The following is a 24,486-nucleotide window of genomic DNA, read 5'->3' on the forward strand; positions in this document are numbered from 1 at the left end:
GGGCAGGGCGGGGCGGGGCGGGGCGGGGGCCCGCGCGCGCGCGCGCGCAGGAGGCAGGCGGGCGCGCCCCCGCGCCCCGCGCACGCCCCCGCGCCCCGCTCGCACGCACCCGCGGCGGCGGCGGCGGCGGCCCCCGGCCCCCCGCAGCCGCGGCCGGCGGGGAGGCGGCGCCCGGCGGGGCTGCCCCATGGTCTTGCGGGGGCCGTGGGGGAGCCGCGGGGGCCCCGGCGCGGCGCTCGCCCTCCTGCGCGCCCTCCGCACTAGGATGTTGCGGCAGGTCTTGCACAGGGGGCTGGGGACGTCCTTCTCCCGGCTCGGCCACTTCGTCGCCAGCCACCCGGTGTTCTTCGCCTCGGCGCCCGTGCTCATCTCCATCCTGCTGGGCGCCAGCTTCAGCCGCTACCAGGTGGAGGAGAGCGTGGAGCACCTCCTGGCCCCCACGCACAGCCTGGCCAAGATCGAGAGGAACCTGGTGGACAGCCTCTTCCCGGTGAACCGCTCCAAGCACCGGCTCTACTCCGACCTGCAGACGCCGGGGAGGTACGGCAGGGTGATCATCACCTCCTTCCGCAAGGCCAACATGCTGGACCAGCACCACACCGATCTCATCCTCAAGGTAACCGCGCCCCGGCCCCCGCCGTGCCCGCACCTCCCCGCCGCCCCCCGCAACAGTTGGGACGCCCGGCCCGGCTCCGAGCCCAGCGGAGCCCGGCGGAGCGGGGGCCGCCGCCTCTTGCCTGCTCCTGCCTCGCCTCGCCTCGCCCCGGCTGATGCTGCCCACCAGCACCGCTGCCCCGCTCCAACTTGCCGAGCACTTGGGCGCCGGGGATGCTCTGGGGGTGCTGCATGCGGGCAGCCCCTTCCCTTCCCTTCCTATCCCTCCCCGTTCCCTTCTCATCCTTTCCCATCCCCTTCCCAGCCCTCCTCATCCCCTTCCCATCCCTCCCCATCGCACCGTGCCCCGGAGCAAAGCGCCCACAGCAGACACCCCACTACCTCGCTCCCGGCCCCCCGTGGCTCTGCGGGTGGCTCGGGGAGGTGAGGAGCACCGCAGCCCCCCCAGGTCCCCCAGCAGTGTCCCCCCGTGTCACTTGGAGGGCTCTGGGCGTGCGAGTACCTGGCAGGACGGCTCTGCGCACCGTGTGCCATAACATGTCGGCAACCTGCGTGTGCCCGAGCTGGCACGCCAGCTTGCGCCGGAGTAGTTTTGGAAGGGGTTGGGAAGGAGAAGCGAGGAGGACGGATGCTAAAACCGGGTGGTAAGAGGGTCGGGTGCACGGAGGGAAAGGGCACCGAACACGCACAGGGAGCCAGAGGTGTGGCTGGCTCAGCCCGGCACGTTTTCCCTGTTGCTTTACGGAAACCCCAGAGGCTCGGCATGGCTTTTTTTTTTTTTTGCCCCCCCTTTTTCCTTGAATGTCAGGCTGTCAGACCCTGCAAAAGCCAACGCTAATTCTTCTTAATAGCTTCAGGGAGTGCAGGGAGTGTCTCCTCTCAAATGACAAAAAAAAAAAAAAAAAAAGGTGTATATACCGGTTGTGAGAGACTTTGGGGAGATGTCGCTCTTTACTAAACAAGGAAATAACTGTTAGAGTGGATTTATTTCTCTTCTATTTCCACCGTAGCCACATGCAGGACTGTAGCACAGAGCCACTCGCTGTTTTCCGCTTCTCTTTCCTTGCCGTTAACGTGTTACCCAGCAGTAATCAGCAGACAGATCTAACGAGCACAGGCTGGCTGAGCACAGGCACAGAAACGGTACCGGCGAACGAGAAAACTCCAGAGAGACAGACGGTTTTCATTCCTTCATTTTCCTGTACCGTGGACTGCATTCGCATCCAGTGTATGCACGTTTACTCAGTCACAGGACAATAATGATAATGGATTTTTTTCTCTGTACTGCTTTCTCCAGAGATCTGTAGTTTTATCGATAGCGCAGCCACACACAAATAAACATTGCCCTGAATCCCTCCACAAGCAAACTTCTGCATAAGATTTATCATATCGGCGGAAGAGCTATAACTTAGAAAGTTCTGTCAGTGTTTAACGCTGCCTCATTTTTAACAGACAGAATTTGCCAACAAGATGATTATTTTTCATTTAGTGAGATAATGAACAGCATTGCCATTTGACTGTTTACTCATACCGTTAATCTGACATTGTCAGGCGTATTTGATGCATTATTTCCAACTCTTTACTTATCTAATTAATTCCAGCTTGCCTTGTGCAGAACAGATTATGGCCTTTGTCCTGAATGTTTTTCTGTGTGCGGGCAGAGCCAGGCTGAGGCAGCTGCCCGTCCAACCTCGTGGATGGCCCAGCGGGGTCGAAACCCGGCGAAACAGGAGGGAGAGCCCCCAGCTCCCAGTATTGTTATGCTGGTGGTGATGCAGGGCTACATCATTCTGTGTCAGCAGGACTCACCGAGAGAAGGAGGAAGGGAAAAGGTGTCCGTCAAGGTTTTCCTATGCGTATCCGGCTGCATGGAGGGCAGAGAGGAGCGAAGGCATCTGCAGCGTGCCCCCTACCCCCAGCCCAAAGCCAGCCAGTGCTGCTCCTCGGATGGACCGGGGGTAATCCCACCTGCACGCCTCTGAATGCTGCCGTGGGGGTGCAGTCAGGGCAGAGAACCCCCCTGGCAGCATTTACCTACCTTTCCCCTTCAGGGGAAGGATGACCTCCCCAGGGAAGAGCTTTTGCTGTAGAAGAGGCCTCGGCTCCTCCCGTAGGACTCTTGCTGCATCTCCACCTGCTTGCAGGTAGATGGGAGACCTAAGGTAGCCCCACGCGGGCACCGGCTGCTCTTGCAGCACCGTCTCTAGGTTCCCTTGCTGGCCATATCCTACATTACCAGCCACGGAGAGGGGAGAACGAGCCTTCACTGTTACTGCTACCCTGGTCGCATGGTAGGGAAAGAGAAGGAGATTTTCTCTGGCTACGGCAGAGGAAGAAGTGAGCTTCCATTATTGTCCCCCTGGAAAAGGGTTACGCAGTTTTGGGGTCTGAGCAGTTGGAGCTTAGTGGCACTGTCAGAAGTTAATCACTCTAGTATCCTAATTAATGAATTGGTTATTACAATAACTTCTGTGGTGGCTTCTCCAAAATACTCTGGTTGGCTCAGTGCAGTTCCTAATGGGCAGGCCGTCAGCCTGAGAAGCTGTCAGCTGCCACAGCTGTGCAGCACCCTGCTGGCTGGCCAGGTAGAGATTTAGGGAAGGGCCCAGATCCCGGGCAGGACTCCCCAAGCAAGAGCAGCCATGGGGCACAGCATGCCTGTGCCAGCATGGCGTTGGCTGCCCACACAGCAGCGGCGCTTCTTGCTGGACATGCAAGCTGCTCCACGGAAGGTCTCTCCTGCTAATTAGCAGGGAGGCATGTGGCTGCCTGCTAGCACAGTTCTGGCTTGGAGGCGATGCCGCGTACCCATTTTTGTTTGTATAAAAGTAAATCTCCATCCATAGTTCTCATAAGTCCCTGTAAATAGAAACTATAAGCATAGAAACACTATGCTTATAGTGTTTCTGTGCCTGCCATCCATTGCGTTTCCAACTGTCCTAGCCATCTGCAGAAGAGAGGAAGGGGAGAAACCTAAACATGTCCTGGAATGGATGGTCCAACAGAAGCCTCTAGAGAGTCTCGGATATGCAGGAGATGCATCCTGGGGCTGGGATGTGCTGGAGGGCAGTGGTGACTTTGTGCTTGCTGAGCCCAGGGCTGTCCAAGTGCAGGACCTCTTTCTTCCCCAAGATTTCACTCTGCCAAGAGAAAGAGAGAGAGGAAGTATGAACACTCAGCTGAAGAAAGTGTGCTCTTAGCCTTGTATTTCCAAGAAGTGCTTGGAGAAACAAAAATAATTTTGGATATTTGGTGTGGACCATTGCGCAAAAGTTCAAATGCTAGTGTAAATTCTGTACAGCTCATCTAAGCCTTGAATCCAGCCTAAAAATAGCGTAAGAGCAGCCCCCTGCCAGTTCATTGCAATATTTCCACTTGCAGCTAGAAACTTGGGAGGTTGAAGGCACACAGACTCGCTGGAAACATGGACCTAGCCAGATGTTTTGAAGCCCTGAAAACACATCCTGAGTTAGCCAGGATTTGAGACATTTTGAGCCTGTTAGTTCCTCTGTAATTAGAGCGATTTAACTGCATTGTACTACAATAGACTTTTTTTTTTCTTAATGAAAGCTTTTTTTTTTTTTTTCAGGGTAGACTCTTATATTATTGTGTTTATAACATTAACAAAGTGCTAATATTTTTTAGCAATAACTCTACTTATGATGCAGAGATGAAAAGGGAATGAAATGTGACATGCCGTACTAAAAGGGGTTTTATTCACAGTTTGCCTAGACAAAAATCTGTAGATGAAGGCTTATTTCTTTAAAAGAAACTGTCCTAACTACATGTTTTCAGACAGTGCTTATACATTGCCTTTCTCATATGAACTGGCCATCAATGTATCTAGTTCACTGATTAAATGCCTATTTGCACGTGCAAGCAAATACTAACATATTCATGTATAAACATGCATTTATTTAAGCAGTGCATAACTTCTGATTATTGCAAAGCAAGACAGTCAAACTTCAAATTTTTGCAGACCTCATACTTGTTTGGGTTTCTTTTCCTCTCTCTGCTCCCTAATTACTATGTCTGCCCATGTGTGTGCCTGCATGATCTGTCCGCAGCCCTTCCAGATTTCCTCATTTATTTTCTACGTGTGAGGAAACTCGTGGAGGAACCAGCTATATTTATGTTCCTGTGTTTGTGGTCTTTCTAATTGCTTTGCTGTGGCAACATGGCACGCTGAAGCCATTGTTTTCGAAGCTGGTAGAAGTCAGTGCTGGCTGTAGCAGAGCTGAAGGCTGGGGCTGGTGCAGCTCTGACTGGCGTAAGGCACCCAGCCATGCATTTTAAAACTTCGGGTAGTTCAGAAGGCCTGGAGGCAGCCAGCCAGCTGTGGATCTAGCAATGTATGTAGTAGTCTTCACTTTCTCTGCATAGCTTCAGCACTAGCAGTGCTTCTAGAGAAATTGTCAGCAAAACAAATAGTGCATTTTGCTAAAAAAAAAAAAAAAAAAAAAAAAAAAAGGATGAAGTCATGTCTTCAGAGCAAGGCTGTAAGACAAGGGGAAGAGTCCTAATACAAGGAAAACAAGGGTGTGAAAGCAGCAGAAGTGCAAGCCTGTTGTCATAGCAGCACAATGCTGCAGGGCTAAAACGTATCTTATGCGAAAACAGATGAGAATTAAGATACGCAGGTGAGAGCCGGGCACAGCCAGGGAAGAGGGATGGCCAGCGGCGTGCCGCGGGGAGGCGCGTGCGGCAGCCCCCAGATGCCTGGCTGTCGCTTCAGGCCCTGCCTCCCACAGCACAGCATGGGAGGGACAGGATCCCTTGAGGGGTTGTCACCCCTCCAGAGGAGGAACCAGAGCTCAGGGGACACCATGCATCACAGCCACCAGGGTCCAGTCAGTGCTGCAGGGGTGCAGTCGGCTAGCGCAACCACGCTGAGGCTTCCCAAAAGCTGTGAGTTGAAAAAAGCCCTGAAGTTGGGGTGTATCGGAGAACCCCCTCATTCCTGCTGGGAGAGAAGACAAGGAGCTAAGTCACTGATGAACTTGATAGGCTGTGAACTTGTAGCTCTTGAGGTTTTCTGCAGTGAGGTAGGCGCCACCCATCACACAGCTGCTGGAGGTGCCCTTCATATGAGCTCACACCACGTCCCCGGTCCCCCCTGAGAGGCACTGTGAGGACCGAAGGGTCTTCATGGAGAAGAGTAGCTCTGTGGAGAAGGACACCGGTGGATCTAATGTGACATCAGCAGCAAGAGTGAAGTCTTCATCTCCATACCTATCATCAGAAATGGATCTCAGAGTCCTTGGCCGTGCTTCACGTACTGGACTTGTGCAGCCCACGCATCAAGTCTCCTCTAGGAGCAGTCAGCCTGAAAAGTCACACTCTGAACCAGTGTTCTCTCGGTGAAACAAATCCAGATGGATTTGCCAGGGTGCTGGTCAAAATTAAAACCACATTGGTTAGGAAAGGTTCTCCACGTCAGATTAGAGAAGAAAAATCTTAGCTAGCAATTATCTGTAGCTACCAGTAAGGTAGATGGAAAAGTAAATGCACACATAGCTGCCAGCATATATGTTTGAGCAGTAGTTGTTGTCCCTCAGTTGATGACTTGTGTTTTAAACAATTTTTAGATTTTAATTACATGAAAATTGTTTAGAGAAAGTACTATTCATCATGTTTTGGACAGCTGAAAAAATAGTTGTAAAAATACAGAGTTTCCATAACTAGTATTTTAGCATCTTTTCAGGAAGTCTGGTTGTAGGACTGCTAGTAAAAGAGTCCAGCTATAATATTTTCCGAGCTGTTAGGATCTGCTGGCTTCCTGACTTGTTAGTGCACGCAGTTGCCATCCCTCAGCCAGAACTGCTTGGGCAGGAGGCAGCTTCCTACCAGCACTGTCCTGAACCCAGGTACCTAGGCTGGCCTCAGGGCCTGGTCCTGCTCAGAGGCTCCCTTCTTGTCCTTCTCCACACCTTTTGGTTAAAATAAATTTCTACTGGTTTAATTCTGCCCATGTCTGTTGAGCCCACAGTGTTTTCTTTTGTGAATTAGGCTGGGAGCTCTGTAAGTCTTTTTCTCTCCTATAACCCTTTTACTTTTTTCACTGAAGTAGCCTCTCAAAGTGAATAAAAAAGCACTCCGCAAAGATAGAACATGACAAACATTACTGAGATCACAGAAAAAGTGGAGAAATTTACAGCAATCCAATAAAGGATTTTTCTTCTCTTCATTTTCTTTGGCACAAATTACCTGTAAAAATTACCCAAAGAATAAACCAGCTTCACGTGAAAGTGAAGCCCGCATTCAAAATCATTGTCTTATGACTGAAAAACTAGAAAGCAATACAGAGCCTAAAGCAGTGTTGAGACTTGAAGCAGTGATACATAATGAGTTCACTCCTTGCTTTATTTTTGAGCCTTTTCGGGTTCTCCTCCATAACCGTGAGATCAGACTTTTCTTCACGTAATGAAAGCTGAGATTCTCAAAAAAAAATCACACTGCTTCAGGGCTCAGAGAAACACCAGACTTCGTGAAAATTACAATAAAAAAAAATAATAAGAGTGGCAACACTGACTAAAGGGAATCTCATCTTTAATTTGAACCATCAGACATCAACTGAATTGAGTCAAATATTAGCAAAGGCAATGTAGTATGGCGTGGTAAAGATCTTATTGCCATGAGTGAAACACGTCTCTATGTGCCAGCTCATTTGCGATAGGGGAAGACATACGTATGCCTAGCTAGTTTTATCTAGTTGGCCATTCATCGACTATATGTCAAGCAACAAAGTGTAGTTGGGTCCTTATGATGAGTAATGTCACCTATAAAACACCGCACATCACTGCTCCGCAGCAAAACCGAACACGTTTCCGCAGCCTGTATGATAAGCACAAGCTAGCTGTGCACACCCTAAACATCAAAACCCATGGCTGACCCAGCTCCTGGGAGGTCAAGCTGTCTGTCTTTCCACAAATGACGACGTGTCCACCTTCCCTGGCCAGGGGCTGTGTGGGACACCGCTGGCCACTGCCATTCCCTCAGTTGTTGTCCTGCCAGGAGAGGAGTGGGACCCTGGCAGGCTCTGATCAGGGCAGCAGGTTGCATAACGTGGCCTTAGAGGATTTCTGAGATTTGAGTGTTTTGCAAATGAATCAGCAGTTTCTGCCCTCTCCCTGCTGGGATGGGATCTGTTTGCCTCGCAGGAAGGCTACAGGCTTCCTCGTCACCTGATGGAGCTGACCAAACTCTGACAGCGGGTGCTCACATTGGTGTTAAAGGACGGACTTCTGAGCAAGGCGACGGAGCTAGAGGCATTCCTCTCCCCCTCCTGTGGCTCCCTGTATCCTCCTACACGGACTTAGGAGTAAAAGCAAGCTGTCTTTGTCAGACTGAGTGTCCATCTCCCTGTACAGCTCCTCGCCTCCAGGCTCAGCTCTGCTGTCCCTGCTGCGGGACGTGCCAGGCCCCATGCTGGGCCAAGCCATCCCAGGAGAGCAAAGCCGAGCCCAGCGGGCAGCTCTGTGCCTCGGCGCCTGCCTTCCTGCCCGTACAGCAGAGCCAGCAGGACCAGCAGCCAAAAACAGCTTGAGGAAACCTTTGTGGCCACAGCACGCTGAGGCCGCGAAGCAAATGGTTTCTCCCAGTGCAAATGGAAGGCCTTCACGCCGGGCTTCCCACACCCACAGGCAGCAGGAGGGGATTCGTCCCCCTGTTGAAGCCACCGTCACTGTCTGAAGTAAACAGATAAGCAAGCATGGGACTTAACGAGCAGGGCTAAGGTGTTAAAGAGTGCAAACAGCTGAAGAGAAAACACTGTTCCAGAAATCTCTGCCGTGCTGTGCGGCACACTGAAACACCATTTTTGGAAGGGAAATGGGAATCACAAGGGATGGGTGCTGTTGAAACAAAAGTGGAGAGGCAGAGGTATAAGTTGTTGTTTCGTGACTGAGCCCTTTCAGCCAAAAACAGTGCCTGCCACTGTGAGCTTAGGCATGCCGTGCAGCTCTCATGCTGCAGTGCTCTGGCACTTGAGCCGTGAGCTGCCTCGTGGTTACTTGCACTGCTGGCTAACCCAAAAGGCTGCAAGCAAGGAGCAGGCAGTACATGTCTCCCTTCGAGAAAAACTATTCAGGCAGCTTTTGGTGTTCTTTTAGTTCCCCTTCTCTACTAATAGCATCAGTAAGGAGAAGAAAACCGTTGGGTGAATGAGAATCTGCTGGATTCATTTAGAATAGAGTCACCTGCTACTCAAAACCTACCATGCTGACATTTTCACCCTCAGACAGCAGGCTGTGCCACATCCTGCTAGCAAACCCAGGTTCCTGGGGCTTCCCAGGTTCCAGGCCAGGACACAGGAGAGCCAGGGGCCGTGGGGATGCAGTTTTGGCAGGGGGAAGGCAGCAGTGAGGCAATGGGGTGCAGGGACTGAGTGGGGAGAGAGAGGCACAGGCGTGCAGCAGGCTGTAGGGCCACCACGGCACCTCAGGACTCTGAGCTCGAAATTATCATTTCCAAGAAGTGATTAGTACTTTAGGGATGGCATTTAGCTTCTAGCCTTCTGCTGAAGATGAAGCAGCATCTGTGACAGACAAGGTTATTTTGTAACCTAAATATTAACAGAAAGTGCTTCAGATGTAGAACGAAGCGAATGCAGCGGCGAGGCAGAGCAGGTAAATAGCAACACGCGCTGTTTGATGAAACTCATGCAACAGTTTCCCTTCTTCTGCTTTGTGTCACCGGATGGATCCTTTCAGACGTTGTTGTATTGTTAATACAACACAGGCAGTAAATTCCTTCTATTGCTCCTAGTTGTCCTCAGCTGTACTTTATATGACATCTGGTTTTACAACCATTGTCAATGAAATACATACAGCAGCTGCCATTGTAAAATAAAATAAAATAAAATAAAAAAGCTTAAAATCAGATATCTGTCTTTGATTCAGTAAGCCAGGGCATTTTCCCCAACCTGTAGCAACATACCTTTGTATTCATACCACAAAACAGCTCTTGCAGAGCTTGGCAGGAACAAACTGGAAAGATGGGAAGAATTCCCCATACAGGCTCAGTTCTCTGGCATGTTCTTGCAAACCTTTTAATGTTCTGTTTAAGAAGAAAGTTGTGCAAGAGCCTCTAATCTTTTGCACAGGAAGTTATTTGTTCTCCCAGCAAGATGGAGAATTTCCTTCTCACCATGGCAAGGTATTGTGTTCTCCCAGTGCTGGGAAAAGGTTTATTAGTTCATTTAATTTCTCAAACCTTTCTACTGTTAATACTGAACTGTTCTTCTGTAGAAAATGAAAACTGCTCAAATGTGGAAAAACACACCTCCAAGCTGCTAGAAAAACATGTTGAGAATATAGGAGGAAGTTTGCATTTTTTTGCATATATGACATCATATCATCCTGAGGAGTGGAGGCGGCTTAATTAAATTTATACCCATCACAGATTAGGCAATGTAATCACAAAATAACCAGATTCATAGTATCATCTAAATGGTGGTTCTTTTTTTTTCTGCAGATAGGTCTGAAATAGCACACAAGCGTCACCACGACTGTTTAACTTCAACAGATGCAGGATCTGAGCCATGAGTATTAGACATGTCATCCGTTGTCACCAGACGAGTATATGAGCTGTGCTGCTGTGGTGTGCACCATCTCCTGCTTTATAACCAGTGTTTCTCTTCAGAAGGAGCTAATTCCAGTAAATGTCACCTAATCCCAGCCTCTCTACTTGGTACAACAACCTCCTGTCCTCCCTGGGAAACAGCACATGCAAATACGAAAAAGGGAATCATGTCCCTGTAGCCCATCTGCTTTGTCTTGCTCAAAATATGAAGGCAGAAAACTACTATTCCCCCTCTAAGGAAGAGCAGTCAGAGCTGTTCCTCCTGTGGTTCCTGCCGTCCAGGTGTGAGGATGGACTGGTCCTGTACCTCTGCTCCCAGTCCCCTCAGCCAGCCCAGGGGACACGTGGTGCTGAGTGTGGGCTGCCAGCCTCGCGCACCAGGCAGCAGAAGCAGTGGCATGCAGGGGCACACACGCTGGGGTTTTTGGGTGTTCCCATGCCTGCTAGAGGGGCATAGAGGAGGACATACAGCTGCTGAGGGTCAGACTTGTGGTGGGTGATGTGGTCTTGGCCTGCAGAGCACCTGTACAGGAGGTCGTGGTGCTCTTTGCACAGCGAGCGTGGCACAGCAGGAGTTAAACAGTGGCAGTGGTGGATGAGGACTGTATGTTTCACAAGGAGATACCCCAAAATTAGTTGGTACTTTGCTAAGACATTAGCAAATTCAGTACTCTACTTCTGAAAAATACTGTAACCCTGCCTGTTAGGGTTATTGCTTTACTGTCTTTTAGATGTCTTGTTTCTTCTGCATTAACTAAAATGGATTGAGAAGGGGTTGCAAGATTTTTCTGTACTTTTTTTGAAAAGAGAGTGTAATTTTTCTGCCCTTCTGATGCTCAGAAATAACTGAGTGTGCTGTGGGTCAGAGCTCATAGAAAATTTCATCAGGATACAAAGCAACTTAAAAAGGAGTCTGCACTAAAAGCTGCTACAGCAAACAATAAGTGGGGATACCCTGCAGGCCCTGAAAGGAGGGCCTCTGATCAACAGAGAGAGGAGAAAATTGGTGTCTCCTCCGTGACTCCTCGCTCTCCAGTGGGTGGGGGTTTGATGGGGGAAGGAGGGAGGCAAAAAGCAAGCAAATTAAGCAACACTGGCACCTATGCTCCAGCTGTGCCAACGGTCCTGGTCATCAGAGCAAGAGAGGCAGCCTGGGGGGCACCAGCGCGACGGCGTCCCCTAACCTGGCCGGGCTGCCGCCACCCCTGTCATCTCACCTACCTGCAAGGGACGTGGAAGAATGGCTGGGCTGCTATCTTAATGCATGCTTCCTTTTTTTTTTTTATTCGCGCTGAGCGTGCCATTAATACTGCAGGCACCAGAACTTTCACTGCCATTGCCTAGATGGAATAGGAGAGGGACGGAGGCCGCGAGCCGCTGTTGTTCTGGCTGCTGCTGGGCGGGATGGACTGATGAATAACGTCTGTGATTTCTCTTTCCCTTGTAGTTGCACTCTGCTGTGACCAGGATCCAAGTGCAAAGACCTGGTTTCAATTACACGTTTGCCCATATATGTATCCTGAACAATGACAAGACATGCATAGTGGACGACATAGTGCATGTGCTGGAGGAATTAAAGGCTGCTCGTTCTTCTAATCGAACTAATTTTGCAATCACTTATCCGATTACTCACTTAAAGGATGGCAGGGAAGTGTATAACGGGCATCAGCTTGGTGGGGTTACTGTGCACAGCAAAGACCGGGTGAAGTCTGCAGAAGCCATTCAGCTCACCTACTACTTGCAGGCAATCAACTCCTTGAATGACATGGTGGCAGAAAAGTGGGAATCCATTTTTTGTGACACTGTTGAACTTTTCCAGAAATCCAACAGGAAAGTCAAAATGTACCCTTTCACTTCTTCTTCGCTGAAGGAGGATTTCCAGAAGACGAGCAGGGTGTCAGAACGCTACCTGATCACAAGCTTGGTCCTTGTGGTCACCTTGGCCATTCTCTGCTGCTCCATGCAGGATTGTGTCCGCAGCAAACCCTGGCTTGGCCTGCTGGGATTGCTGACCGTGACCCTTGCCACCCTGACTGCAGCTGGGATCATCAATCTCACTGGTGGGAAATACAATTCCACCTTCCTGGGGATCCCCTTCGTCATGTTAGGTAACTATCTCCTACTCTCTCTTTTGTGTGTTTGTGCCTCCCTGACGCCTTTCCCAGCCGGCGGAGAAGCATCACTGCATGACTCCCAGTGTCTGCTCCCTGTAACACTGCACTGTGCCAGCTCATTTCCTAAGCAGCTTGTACTGTGCCTGGACATTACGATTATTTCTGGGTTCCTGGTGGTGCGCGGTGCCCTGCTGTGTGATACAATGCCCACGTGGTGCTGAGCACCAAGTACCCGCGGGTGCCACACGTAGTGCAGGGGAGGAGCCCTGCTGCTGCTGTTCCTTGATCCTTGGTTTGGTGGCCAGCATTAGAAGGAGATCTCTACACAGGTCTCTTGCTGGACAGGTTGTATCAGCTGCCCTGGCAAGCAAAAGGGCCTTTGGAGAGCTGGCTCCTCTGCAGAGCAGGACGGTGCTTTGCTCCCTGCTTGGCCGGCGCCTGCCCACAGAATGCGTGCGGCACTGGGTTCTGAGTTGTGTTGCTCATGGAAGTAGCTGAGTTGGGGCAGGGAGCACTTCCAGCCCCAGTGTGAGAGTCTCATGCTGTGGCCTGACTGTGCTGTGGGATGTTTGTCTTGAGGGCGGTGAGGAGGAGGAGAGGAGGGCAGGCACCGGTGGAGGTGGTTTGGAGCCTCTGCGGGGAACCCCGGTGTCATAGCCAGATAGGCAGGAGGGCGTCGCGGGAGGCAGAGGGAGCTCTGGGGAGCTCCCAGCCTCTCTGTTTGTGTTTGGTTCATAAACAGCTTGAAAAGCTCTGCGCACTGTAGGTGTTTAATGCGCCCTCGTTCTCAGCGTTATTCATTTGCGGAGAATAATGCATGCATTGATTCGATCACAGCTTTCCCGGCTGAAAATCAGTGCTCAGTAATACTTCAGATTTCAAGTGTAAGAGTGTCTCCACTGACTTAGTCACATTGTGTAGTGATACGACACGTTTTGGCACAGCTATTTTTATATCGAGTGCCAGGTTCCCATTCCGTGCCCGTACTATGTCTGTGGTATTGTTGCACTTTAATTAAAGACTATGCTTCAGTGCATCACACTACCAGCTAACGTGCAGAATATATTCAGTGACAAAGAGAGTTCAGCTACACTGCATCGGCTGCACCGTGTCACTCTTGTTTTCCGGTGACATCCATGAAAATTAAGCTGCCTCGTAATCCAGAGAAGAAACAGCACAAGAAGTCCGAGTCAGAGGAAGGCTAGCATTCTGACCCGACTCTTTGTTTTCTTTTGTGGGTTTTTATGCTTATGCCTGTGTTAAAAAAAATCTCTTCCTCAAACTAAGTAGTTTATATAAGCACGCAGGGGAGATTTCCAGATGTGTTACAGAAGAGTAGTCACAGTAGAAAAACAGTCTGAAGTCCAGCTGCAGACAGGATAGTACCTGGGGAAAGTGACTCAGAAATATGAAAGATTATCTCTTTTTAGGGATCAAAGCATCTGCTTCCTGGGACAACCTTCCAAATTGTGAATTCACTAGTAATGGCTATGCTGAGACTTGAAATCCTTAAAGACTTACGGATAACTATGAAGAATTTCACACTTCTATTTTAGTGCTCCTTTAACTACTGAACTGTATAGCTCACTCTGCTTTTTTCCTTTTTTTTTTTTTTTTCTGGTTGGTTTTGGTCATGCTTACTTGAAGTATTCCACTCTTAAATAAGTGATTTTCAGGTACACAGCTCAGCTCTCACGACGAGCAAGCCAGGACAGAGCAGCCATGTTCACGGGAGTCTCCCAGATATAAGGGAACATCCCCAGCTGCATTGTCTCCCAGGGGGTGGGGGCATCTAGAGGTGAACAGAAGGCACTAAAGATGTTCAGGAGTTTTTTTAGGAGAGCTACTTTAAACCAGCAAATGGCTGGAACGGCAGGGCTTTTCTTTTTTTATCCTGCAGTACAACAGGAAGATTCATCATGCATTTCAAAACGTGTTTCATTCCTATACATCGCTTCGCTTGTAAAGGACAGTTTAGCTCAAGGTAGCTGAAGGCTGGAGACACAAACCACGTTCCCTTACAGCCAGCTGAAATGCTTCCACTTAATTTCAGTGACCATCAGATTAGATCATAGATTAACTGACCTTTAGAAAGCTAAAGGATTTCTGGCTAACAGGGTAGCCCAATAGCTATTACTCATAATCTCATGCCTAACAGCAAAAATTACACAGAAAAAAATGCTTATGCTGGACACATTTCAGGCAAGGCCCCTATGCTGGTATAAATCATTGATGAAGTTTCCCTGGTTTATAGCAGCTGAGGATTTTCAGCTCCTCGTCAGCACCATGGAGCAGGGGGGGGGCTCTCCAGACATCGTCTGACCTCTGCCACAGGACAAAGATTACGTCTTCCCCAGCAGATCCTTCTCGCCCCGCACTTTGCCTCCTCCTTGGGCCGCTTCCCGCTGTGGTTCACTGTGCTACCACTACAGCATACATCACGTCTAACCCGAATTCCCCTTTTGCAGCTCAGCTGCCATTATTCATTCCCTGCATCTGGAAAGCAATTTATTTTCTTTGCGTATTTGGGACCACTTTCACTCGTGCAGTCCTCCTCCATTTCATCCCAGGTTTCCTGGCGGTGCTTGCTGGCCTTGCAGCAGTCTTCCTGCTCTCAGCTGCTCAGCATCCTCCGCGGAGCACAGTGCCTAAAACTGGGCGCGGGATTCGGGCTTAGGCTTCAAGCACTGAGTAGAGTAGGAGGATTATTTCACACATCTCGCATATGGCACTCCTGTTCATCTATCCCCATATGACATTCGTTTCTCTCGGCAGTATGAAATGGTTGACGACTGGTTTGTGGCATGTGGCAATTCACAGACCATTCGTGTCACTTTCTACCCTGTTTGCACGACCGATTATTCCAACGCTTTGAAGTTTACCCTTGTCCTTGCTGAATCAAGAGCACTTTTATGTCACCATTTCTCCTGTTCATTAAGTTCCTCCTGATACCATCACCGCCTTTCCAAAATACATTAACTGAAGCCGGTCAGCAATGTTTTGCAATTGCCTATTTTTTCGTATTTTCAGGAATTATTTTCTGAATAGCTGGTAGTTTATCCGGTCACAAGCCTGTACTAATAATTTAGGCAATATACTCAGTTCATATACTCAGTTAGGCAATATACTCTGCAAAATACTCAGTTCAGCATGCTCTGTACTACTCAATTTTATCCATCTTGTACAGCCCTTCAGCACCAGCCATTTCCAAAAATAAGCAATCCGTAGTGAAGGGTGCCAGCCTCTGTACGTGTGGCCTCCTTAGCTTTTGCACCACTGGGACAATTACAAGCAATTCAATTAGCACGGCTTACCAAGCTGTGCTCCCAAGCTCAGAGTAAGTGCAGACAGGAACATCTTTTGCCTACCCCACCTGTTAAATATGACATACTAGCTTAAACCTCTCGTGCTTTGGGTTTAATCACCTTCATGGCGAGTTTCTCCTAATTTCTTTTCCTCTTTAATTAAGGCGGGTTGCCGTAGCTCAGCCGATGAAAGGTAACTCATTAAGTCGCGGTGGCTCAGTCACTGGTGCCTGCCTGCATGTGCCCAGCAGGTGCCTCTGCAGGGGTGATGTTTGTGCCGCCGCAGGTTTCCTGCTCCACAGAGGCCAGCGGGCAGAGGGCACGCTGCCTGCCGCCTCCCTCTTCTCCGGGGAAATCTCCTGAAGTCCAGCAGGAAACCTCTCATCACAAGCCCTGGGTTTATACAGGTGCTTCTAGTGTGAGAGCGAAGCCCGCAGCCTGTGAAACTTGGCAGGCTCCCGCCGTTCATGTGGGCATATTTAGCATTAGCATATGCCTTGGCGGTTCCTTAAAGCTACCAGCATCTGCATTTAGCAGCGTGTAAACGAGTCATTTCAGGGCAGAGGTACTCACACACCAAGTTAATGTCGAATTCTTTGCTGCAATAAGTCTATCCATTTTTGACCCTAAGAATTATATACCAAAAAATATATAAATTTTTCGTAATTCAGCTGAATTTAAAATAGCTGAGTTATCATGTCAGCTGAAAAGCAGAATCAAAAACCTGATTTCCTATTGCCTGCTCCGCTGAAATCTACAGATGTTTGGTCTGGCACAGATGCTAATGTATTCATCATAAGTTTCCCTTATGCATTAAATGCTGTTTAACTGCCAATCCTTTAAAAATATCTGTTTCCTCAAAAAAAAAAAAAAAAAAGTGTAACAAAATAAGCCACTGGACAACCAGCAGTGCTGCCCAAACAAGGTTTTGGGGTGAATGCAGGCGGGGCACAGCATTCGACGTAGGTGTTGAGCAGCAAATCCCAGCGCTGCCCTCTGTGCTTAGGAGAGAGCTCACAATCTGTTCCCTGTCCCTTCAGACGCTCCTGCAGCTCGCTGGGGGAGATGCGGCTCTTGCCGGCTGCCAAGTCAGTGGCAGGGACGGGCTCTGTAGAGTGACGGTGGCTGCGAGGTGCTGCCAGATACAGGCAGAGACGCGGGGCCAGCTCCATACGCTTATATTTAGCCCGGGGTCCGAAAGCACACTGCTGGTTACGCTGGCACGGGAAGCGCAGTTAGCAGCTAGGGGAGCAGCTTGAGCTTGCAGCTTGCTGTAAACTGAAAGAAAAGTAGCAAGCCTGGTGCGAAACCCGACAAAATAGGAACGGATGCTTACCGCGGCCCTCGTCCCACGCTGCCGCATCGCGGCACCCGCAGCAGCTCTTGCAGCATGGCAGCAGCACCCCGATATTCGGTGGGAGGGTGCCCAGGGGCAGGAGGAAGAGGCCAGCAGTGCCTGGTGCTTTGGGAGGTACCCGATAGTTCCCCGTGCTTGAGGATGGGAGCAACACGGAGTGCTAGGAAGGTGCGAGGGCTGCAGGGTTAGAATCGTGAAGGCAGCAAGCCGCTGAACCAAGCAGCCGACAGCCAGCTTGGAGACCCCAGGGGGATGAGGGTGCTCAGGACAGCAGGGCTCAAGCCCCCCGTGCAACTTGTAAAGTGCCAGCCCCACTCCTTCAGATTTTGGGAAGAACGTGCTAGTAGGGAATTGAGATGTGTGCCAGATTGGAAGCCCTAAAAGCATTCATTATCTCCCCTATCAAGCACCCAAGTGTTTGCTATATTCAATAAAACCAAAGTGTCAACATCGGTTACATACAGAAGGTTACAAAGAGAAAGAAACAGCTCCTGCACAGGTCTCCCAGGTGCCCTTCAGTCCACACGTAAAGGTAACAGACACACAGATGTTTGACTTTGTATAGCACTTTTCCACCCATTTTTCTGTTGTCAGCTAATAAAAATGTGAAGCGTACCGAGCCTCTCTTGTCTTTATTCCCCACGCTGAGCTCTCTCGCTCCTTCCTTTCCTGTCCCTGCCTGCCGAGAAGAGATGTGGTCCTCAGCTAGGGACATCACCCTGCACTGCCCCCCAAACCTTCCTCCTGCTGTGTGTCCCATTGCATTTTGGGGCAGCCCTCTGCAGTAAATCTCGCCCATCTTCCTGTTGCAGGCGTAGCATTTCCTCCCTCATCCCTGCACAGCTCTCAGGGTGTTTTGGTCCCTCCAAGCTTCATCTTTTTCTCCTCAGCCACAGCTGTGCCCTTTGCCCCGACCCTTTCCCTGATATTCTTCAATGGCATCCTTGGCTCTCGAACAGTTCCCCAGGAATGCCCTGGAAGTGTATTGTTGTGTTTTGTTTTTTTTTGTCACTACATCTGCTCAGCTTTCCCAATTCAATCCTGCACAGCTCGATTTTACAACTAATCAATTTGTGTTTTCTTCCTTTTATTCCCCTTGTATAAATAAACCAACAAAATTATCTGGTTTTATCTACTCTGAGTAGATTCCCGGGCATGCAGTTTTCCTAGCTGTTCCTTTCTCCTCTCCTTTTGCTCTCCTCTCCTCGGTCCCCGCCTCACTTCTCTAAGCAGTCACGCATCTCCTGCAGACCCTCAGACACCACCTGCCATTTCTGTCCCTGGAGGGGAAGAGCAGAAGTAGGCCACCAGGTCACCCAGCTCCTCAGCCTACCACAGTCCTCTCACCAAAGTCCCCACTTTCCACCCGAGGCGAGCTGATCAACCACCTCCTCCACCTGCCGGTCTCCCTCGCTCCAGTTCTCCTCCTGACGAATCTGTCGCCCCAAATCCACCGAGGAACCCAATCACAAAGAAGCCACTCAGGCACGGGAGGGAAATAGGCTTAAGATGCACCTGGTGTTAGGGTGTCTAAAACACTGTCACACCAATACTTTCCCCTGCAGTGGAAGATCTGCACGTGAGGCCAGCCAAGTGTGAAGGTGGCACAGCCCCCTGCATCCACGTTCCCCCCTCACCACCTCAAACCTCAGTGACGTCCTCATATACGTACGTGCTCCTTGGCTTCAGGAGAGTATCAGTGACTCAGGAAAAGAGGCACTGTATTTAGAAGTCAGTCCAGAGAACAGTTTAATGCTGAAATCACGTTCTGTGCAAGCATGGAATGAGGTCGGGTGTTTCCTATGGACTGGTGGTGCTCCAACATGCATTTCTTTCATATGAGAAGTGTGTTACAGGGGATGCAGTGCATTTAATGAGCATTTATTTAGGCAGAAAGTAGCAGAAAGATGTTATACTTTTGCTGTCCGTATTATTTTAACTAGAGAGACGTCAGTGTTTGTTTAATGGAAGGGCCTGTCAGTCAGAGAGACTGTGAATTTGCCTGGCTTTGACATCCTGAAACCTTCACTGCTTCAAGTAGTAAAGTCCCTCAAGAGCACCTTCCTCATAGATGAAAATATACTTGAAGCTCCCCAGTTAAAAAAAAAAAATAATAAACCTTTTACTATAAAAATTTGCAGTGTGTTTTCCATACCAGACTCGGCTGGTCCATGGAGACCTGGGGAAGGTCAGTAGAAGCTGATGTGATTTTTCATTGTAGGTCTTTGTTGTGAGAGAGGTGGTGCCCATTTAGTGTCTCTCATTAACAACACTCCCAGGCAGGCGATAGCCAAGAGGCAGATGTGGCAGGGGGCTGCCATTTTTGGGTGGTGAGACCTCTGCGTGCTGGAGCAGTACACTGGTGGAAATGGATTAAGTTAAATTAAATTGGAATAAGTTATATCTGGGTGCTTGGTGGAAGGCCCAGGCAGAGTTCTGAACTTGTAATTGTTTCTCTTTCTGCCCCCACCCTTTTTTTTTCTTTTTATCAGTAAAAATAATACTTCATATGTGCTCTAAATGAAGTTTCGCAAGATTTTGAGCATTGCATTTCACATGTGGTTGAACTGTATCTTATGAGTAAGAGCAATGGCAAACATTGCCTAAAGAGGAGAATTTCAGACTATGCCTGAGTTTTGGTTTCAGCTTTCTCACCAGGAAAGGGTAATTTGAATTGCAGTCAACTAATCCAAATTCCACTGGGCTAAGTTCCACTAGGAAAAATCTCCTAGAAGCAAATGATATTCTGGTTTGTGGGCTCAGAAATGTAAAACAGTTATAAAATCTGATTTTGCCCCACATATACTGACTGTATCTTACTCTGCCTTCAGTGGCTGCTAGGTATGGCGTGTCACTTGGCTATTCTGTAACGCAGTAAGTGTAAACCTTTCATATGTTGCAGGTAGCTTTCATTTACCTTTAAGTAATTGTTTTGTGCTTTTCTCTTTTTTTTTTTTTTAACACAGTGCATGTGAAATCTGTCAAAAACTCACTTCATGGGGAAAATCAGGTTGCAGTTTTGCCTGCTGATATGATGACTCTAAGCATGTCAGACGTGAGACAAGCCCAGTAACACGTAACACCTAATTCCACATCTGACAACCCCCTTGGCCAGCAAGGCTCAAGGTTTGTTCATCTTGGTTGAAGCCCATCTCACTGGCTACATCTGTCCTTACTTTGCTACCCCAGTGCCAGATTTCCCCCTTCCAAGTGGCCGCCCCAGTGCAGAGGGTGGTCCTGGCATCCCATGCATGCCCTGGGGCCCTGTGCCCTCCTCCCTGTGCCCTCCTCCCTGTGCCATCCTCCACCCAGCCAAACAAAGCAATTCGTAAACGAGCATGCCTCACAGATGTAAATATTCCAACAACTAACATCAGATTTCACTGACACTCAGCTCCTTCCATTGCGCTGAGTGAAATATGACTTTTAACTTTTGCCATGTCTTTTACGAAAACGCAGGAAAGCAAGTCACACATCTAAACAGACTTGACAGCCTGTTATTTAAACGCCAAAACAAGCCTTTACCCTTTCTTAAGTGGAATTAAATATTCACTTTATATCTAAAAGTAGATTTTGAACCATAACTTGCTTTGCTTATCTTTCTCAAAATAAAAAAGCCACTCAAGTTTTCTCTCAAATGTATTTCTGTTTCTAAAAAGTGCTTATCTGACATTCTTGCTACAACTGTAAAAACAAAAACTCAAATATAACACTCTTTCAATGCTAAAAAAGGATGATCCAAGAAAAAAAAAATCACTTTCCAAAAGTCTGAATCAGTATTTTTAACTCTATTGAAATCAATGGTATGATTCAAGATTAACCATGTACTTTCTGAATTACCCACATAATCATTATACTAAGAGATCATTGATTGGAGCTGGATTTGGTGGGGTTTAAAAAAAAATAATTTGAAAATGCAATATTAAGTGAGAAGATTGCTTTTTATAATGAATAGCTTTAAAATGCACACACTCCAAAAATAAAAAGTGGCTAATGGTCTTACTGCCATTGCTGATTAGGGATCATGGCAAGAAGAGGACTATGAATACTGAGGCATAGTTCTAGTCATTAAAAATTCTTTTGCTCTTTGTTTATTTTCCCCTTAATAGGTAGAAAAATGATGGGAATAACTACATCTGTCTTGTGTGTATGTGTGTTTCTTCAGAGTTAAGGGCTTCTATCTAGAATGATTTTAGTTTCAATTGTATTATATAGAGCATGCTCTTAAAATTAGCGTGTGAATTGCACTGGTTTCTAAAACATGTGCCCAGCGTTGCTTGTTTACTGCGATGAAAGATGATGGTGAGGAGTTTAGAAGTGGGACACGTCACGTACCCCAGGGATCACTGGTCCTGAGTATTTACAGCGAGACAGAGAGCGTGAGGGTGCTTTCTTTCCGTCAGGGCATCCTTTGTGCACACAGTGAGAAAGTGTGATTCAGAAAGGGCGAAGCCTGACCAAAACAGGCTGTTTCACAAAAGAGCAGAGAGCTAATCCTGTGCTGCATTTCCAAGAGTTATGTTTAGAAGCAGAGAGAAGGTGGGATATTATGTCAGGCATTCGCTGCCAGCAAGCAGGGATCAGAACGAAGGTGGGGCCGCAGATCTGTGTGGGTGTCACGAGCAAGCTAGCCCCTTTTACACTGTGCTGGGAGGCACTGCACGAGACCCGAACAGGGCAGAAACCTTGTGCTGGGCTGCAAGACGCACACTGCTCTGCTGCCTACGCATCGAGCAAGATGAGCGCAGGCTTAGCAGCCCAGAGAGTCTTTCTGCAGGATCTAAAACTAAAAATAACGCTGTGGTCTCCTAGCATAAAGTGCTGAGCACCAGCTGAAGATTTCATCTCTGCGTGCAGCAGCCCGTGCTGCATGGTGTTCGCGGACATCTCTGCATTGCTGTGCTCCCGTGGGCGCAGCCACCCACGGCTGTGAAACACAGCAGTTACTTCCAGCTTAGTATTAAACATTTCTCTTTGTTCCCTGCCAAGCAGATACAGCACAAAGCAGAACGGATAGGCAATCTCTCAGGGGTCCGAGGCAGGTTTTTGTCTGCTGTGAATACACCAAGATGCTCACGTTTGTGGTCCCGGTAGTAAGCCAAGGACATGCTTGGGGCTTTCTGGTCGGGATGGCTGCTACTGCAGTAAGCGTGGCTGAGGAGATCAGCCCCAGAAATTGAGGGGGAATGGCTAATATGCAGATGTGAAGTGATCCCAGAAATCAGTCTGCTGGTATCACGCCTAAATGCCCAGCAGACTGATATATCTAATCTCAGAAAGTATGCTTCTCTTTTGAGGAAGACCCCAAATCAGATGTTTACATCTGCAGGTGTAGCACACCTTATTAATGTACATGTAAAAAGCAGTAGTCATTAAGAAAATAATTGCAGATACAAGTGTCCTGAGACACACACTGTGTGCTGCCAGGGGACATGGTTATCACAGGACTCCCATATAGCGCGTTAGTATCCTATAGGATATTAGCAGTCTATAGGATGTAACTCTACACTGAAGTGGGCCCCCAGAAACATGCAGGCAAGCGAAGGACAAGCAAGTGAGACATGCAGGGTGTTTTCTTTGCTCAGCAGGACTGCTAGGGACAGCCATGCCTGCGTGCTTCAGGATTCCCAGATGTGCAATGTGCCATTCAGGGGGCACTAAGTTAGGCCTTGGTTGGAATAACTCCTGTTTGTTGCAGCAGCATGCTGACAATTCAGCTGGTCAGATCAACCCATGGCACCAAATTGTGATAAACTTGGTGAGACCTGCAGTGTGAACTAGTCTTGCTTCTGATTCTGTTTGCATGCTGAAGGGTCTGGATTTGGTGGTTATGTCAGTGGTATGAAGCCAGATGTTTGCTTCAGCTGGATGCAAATGCTCTTGGTCTGCCTGCAAATTCAGCGGCACTTGGAAGCTGCTGCGTGTTCCCAGGTAACGTTCTGCCTGCCAGGAGAGGCTGCATGAGGCAGGTCACCCATCTACTCAGCAACTGGTTGGTTACAGCTCCTGTGACACAGGGAGTCTGGATTAGCAGTTTCACCTGGCTTTTTGTAAAATGGGAGCTGGTGAGCTTCCTGGTCTAGCTGGAAAAAAATAACTCAGCAGAGGGAAATTGTCTCAGCCTCTTTGTTGACATTACTGTGGAAAGCAATCACATAGCTGAGTGATATGCATTGTTATTTTTAATACTGTAGGCGAGGAAAATTCATTGCACCTTCATTATATCATATGTTATTACAGATATCATTTTGGAAAGGGCAATTCCTGCAGTATGATGCTGATCTCCTGTCTTACTAATTTTGCACAAGTGCAGTTTCTGAGAGCTTGGCTATGCCCTCAGTAAGCCAGGATATGAATTTATAGCATCCTAGCTATTCCATGTTAATTCACCCAGTGTTTGTCTCCGTGGGTGATATTTCACTCCACTTTGAATGTGAATCAAGTTGTCCTTCACGGGTTTTCTTGTGCTTTCTTTCCACAAAGAAAGCTGGTGTAAAATAGCTCGTGCTCTGTAAATTCACACACTTCCTCACTGCACACTAAATTCCTCTTGCAGACAAGTGCTTCCATTCACTGGGGTGATTTCAGACTTAAATCAACCTAAGTGAGACCTCATTCATCCAGCTGAACCAATTGTGTTGCAAGGATGGAGCCATTACAATACGTGCAAAAACCTTAAATCAAAATCCAGACTTAACCCCAGCAACACCCCTGCTTCCATGTCAGGCTTTGCTGATCCAGATCACGAGGACACAGCCATGCATCCTACCATGAGTCCTTCCCATTTTCAGCCTGCCTTTCATGCCATCAGTGTCAGGAAAACAGATTTAAAATTTAAAAAAAAATAAAAAAAAAAAAATAAATTTAAAAAAAAAAGTTGTGGATGTTTCTAATCCTGATCGTCCCTTTAGTAGGGACATTGCAGAAGCAGGAGACTTGATAGCAGTGACTTGGGGTGGTGAGGAGCAGCAGAGCCTAGGCAGGGGGAAGGAGCAGGCTGCAGCATCAGGAGGACAGTTTGCCTGCACCAGTGCTGTGTCAGTCTGAATTCGGCAGGTGGTGGGCACCATCCGTACTGGTGCAGCATTCAGCCCAAGCAAGGCAGAGATCGATCAGTATTCGTGCTTTGTGTGCAAGTGCCTTAAAATGAGATGAATGAAATTAATTGTCCATGAAATGCCACCTTCCAAAGGAAGTGTGGAAGAATGCAACTTCAGAGCCTTTAAGGGAAATTTTGATGGGAAGGTTTTGCTCAGGTATCAAACACGCACGCACACACAGGCACACAACCTTCCAAAGAGCAAGAACAACTGATGAGTCCCACATTCTGTTGCTTTGTGGATGCTTAAAACTGCAAGAAAATGAACCAAAACTTCATTCTCAGTCATTCTCCTTACTTTCTCTTACTGAAAAAGTCTATTTGAATACACAGCCTTCCTCTGCCTGTGATAAAATCAAAACCCCAAAACCTCGCTTTTAGTGCAGAACTGAACATGTCCTTGAAACAGAAGGA

General features: G+C 48.4%; 1 protein-coding gene across 1 annotated transcript in view; it reads left to right on the forward strand.

Annotated features, from left to right (window-relative positions):
- Positions 1-250: 250 nt before the first annotated feature.
- Positions 251-24,486, forward strand: part of PTCHD1 (patched domain containing 1) — a gene marked incomplete at its 3' end in the record, with an annotated part of 30,335 nt that continues 6,099 nt past the window's right edge. Inside the window, exons 1-2 of the mRNA XM_084297393.1 lie at positions 251-616; positions 11,645-12,305. Of these exons, the coding sequence (XP_084153519.1) occupies positions 266-616; positions 11,645-12,305 (1,012 nt within the window). The 5' untranslated portion in view covers positions 251-265. The remainder of the gene's footprint in view (positions 617-11,644; positions 12,306-24,486) is intronic.

This window comes from Netta rufina (assembly GCF_964035555.1).
Source record: "Netta rufina genome assembly, chromosome: 1".
Lineage (NCBI taxonomy): Eukaryota > Metazoa > Chordata > Aves > Anseriformes > Anatidae > Netta > Netta rufina.